Source organism: Bidens hawaiensis, unplaced genomic scaffold (genome assembly GCF_021521415.1).
Source record: "Bidens hawaiensis isolate Kalapana, Puna unplaced genomic scaffold, B.hawaiensis_p1.1 tig00008376_1, whole genome shotgun sequence".
Lineage (NCBI taxonomy): Eukaryota > Viridiplantae > Streptophyta > Magnoliopsida > Asterales > Asteraceae > Bidens > Bidens hawaiensis.
In genome coordinates, this window is record NW_027491594.1 from 691197 (window position 1) to 693253 (window position 2057).

The following is a 2057-nucleotide window of genomic DNA, read 5'->3' on the forward strand; positions in this document are numbered from 1 at the left end:
GAAACTCTATTGCAATATTATTATATGTTTACTTCCTTATCCAGCATCCATTCATGATATCATGAACACTTTATTGCAACCACACAACTCATGACACCCAAACCACGCCTGATGCACTATAATTATGTTCCTTTTAATTGCATTATTGATTATGACACTTCATTTCTTAAGTCTTAACCAATATGACCCAAATTAATATTTGAACCTCAATCCCAATATGGCAGAAAAGATAATGAAATGAATGTAGCCCAACAAAAATAATAAATTAAATTAATGTACCATTTTTTGGTTTCCAATTTAAGGTGGTAAGAGTTACAGACAGACGGGTGATCGAACAAGTAGAGCTTCACTCTTCAGCGTTGATTCCAAATATTCGGACCTTGTGCATGTTTGGAAACTTGGCAACAACTAGCACGAAAACAGCTACTGTGTTTAGAAACAGCATCGGGTTCTGGTAGTCTGTCGTGTGAGATGCTATCAAGTACCTGATTTACATATTTAAACACATCATTGTCCATTAACTACAAAACTATGTTTAACTTTGCATAATAACTAGGTAGCAAACCCACGAATTCGGTTGGTGTCGGTCAAGTGCGTTACATCACCAACGCTAAATCAAAAACTATAACTTTGTAAATACCCAAAACAATATCGGCACACATATAACCTAAAATGAAAGTGACACGAATGTGGTCACTATTGGTCAGGTTCATACTGGTATATGCATTAAACCTAAAAAATAAACTAGTAAACACGGAAACACCCATAATAGTAGTGACACTCGTATAGCCAATTATAAAAAATATTAGCATGTTTAAAACCAAAAAACTCCGGCTACGTTTGTTATGGTACCGAAACTAAACCAACAAAAATTCCATCAAGTTATGTTAAAAACATGGGTGCCACAGCAGCGAGTTAACGCGAATTCGATCGATATCAGTCAGGTTCATTACGGGTATGGAAACTAAACCTAAAAAATAATTTCGTCAAGTTATCATATTTAAAAGAAATAAAACATGCTTAAAAAACTGAAAAGAAAAATAAAGCAATCAAACACATGCATATAGAAACATTGAAGAATAAGTAAAAAGAATACACTTTTGCCAGGGTGAATCGAACTAGCATAGATCACACGTCAGAGGCTATTAAGGGCGTCTTCAGCCAAGTTAACAGATTGTCAAAACTCCAAAGTTTATTGCATAAAAGGTCAAACAGAATATCCTAAAAAGCATTCTAATTTTTCTTTATATAGATAATATCAAACTTCATCTTCATTATAGATTTAGTTAACATTGTTGTAACAGAAAAAAAAAAGTAGACTTTCCATTTCAAATACTCATTATTTATCGTCAATTTACGGTACTAAACCATCTTTTATGTATTTATGTATAGAAAAAATCTTTTTTTTTTCTATATACGCCTATATGATACAGTATCAGCTCCACACACCAACGATATCATATATCAAAAGCTCAGCAGAGTATTAAACTATTAATAACTGTAACAATATTTGGTATGACCTATATGAAAGCTCAAGATTCAAGTAGGTGAAACCAACTTACAAGACCACAGGGACAAGAGTGAGAAACTTCCTGTTGCGGGTGAGTTGTTTGCCACTATCGATTTGCTCCCACCAGGTCAACCGGTTGTATATACCCTGATCATCAGCAAAAGGCGTGCCCTTTTTCCAGTGGAAGAACTGGTATGTAAGCTGATAAACAACTCAAAATAAGATCACTATCATAAGCAAACAATATATACAAATTTCATATGAAGAATGCAAAGAATTAATCTATTATAACACGCATATTTCATATTTGACTATATTTGACACTCAAGCTACTGACAGAGCAATCAGGTTATAAACATCCTGAGATAAAAGTTCAAACTTTAAGCACGTTGGGTTCGTACGCCTTTTGGGCCGAGTTTAGATCAAGAAAAGAGAGACGGGACAGCCAGCCTAGCCTGTTTGATGTTTCTTGTTAGCCAAGTTATTATTAACGCTAGATAGTCTCTATTAATATGATTATGTATTTGTGTATATAACCAGTCTACAA

General features: G+C 34.0%; 1 protein-coding gene across 1 annotated transcript; it reads right to left on the bottom strand.

The window, feature by feature from the left end:
- Positions 1-319: 319 nt before the first annotated feature.
- On the bottom strand, positions 320-1711 carry LOC143637713 (uncharacterized protein C119.09c-like; the record flags this gene model as incomplete). The annotated part of the gene is made up of 2 exons (XM_077105037.1): positions 320-485; positions 1563-1711. Coding segments are annotated over 2 exons (288 nt in total), but the record flags the coding sequence as incomplete, so codon positions are not given.
- Positions 1712-2057: the final 346 nt, after the last annotated feature.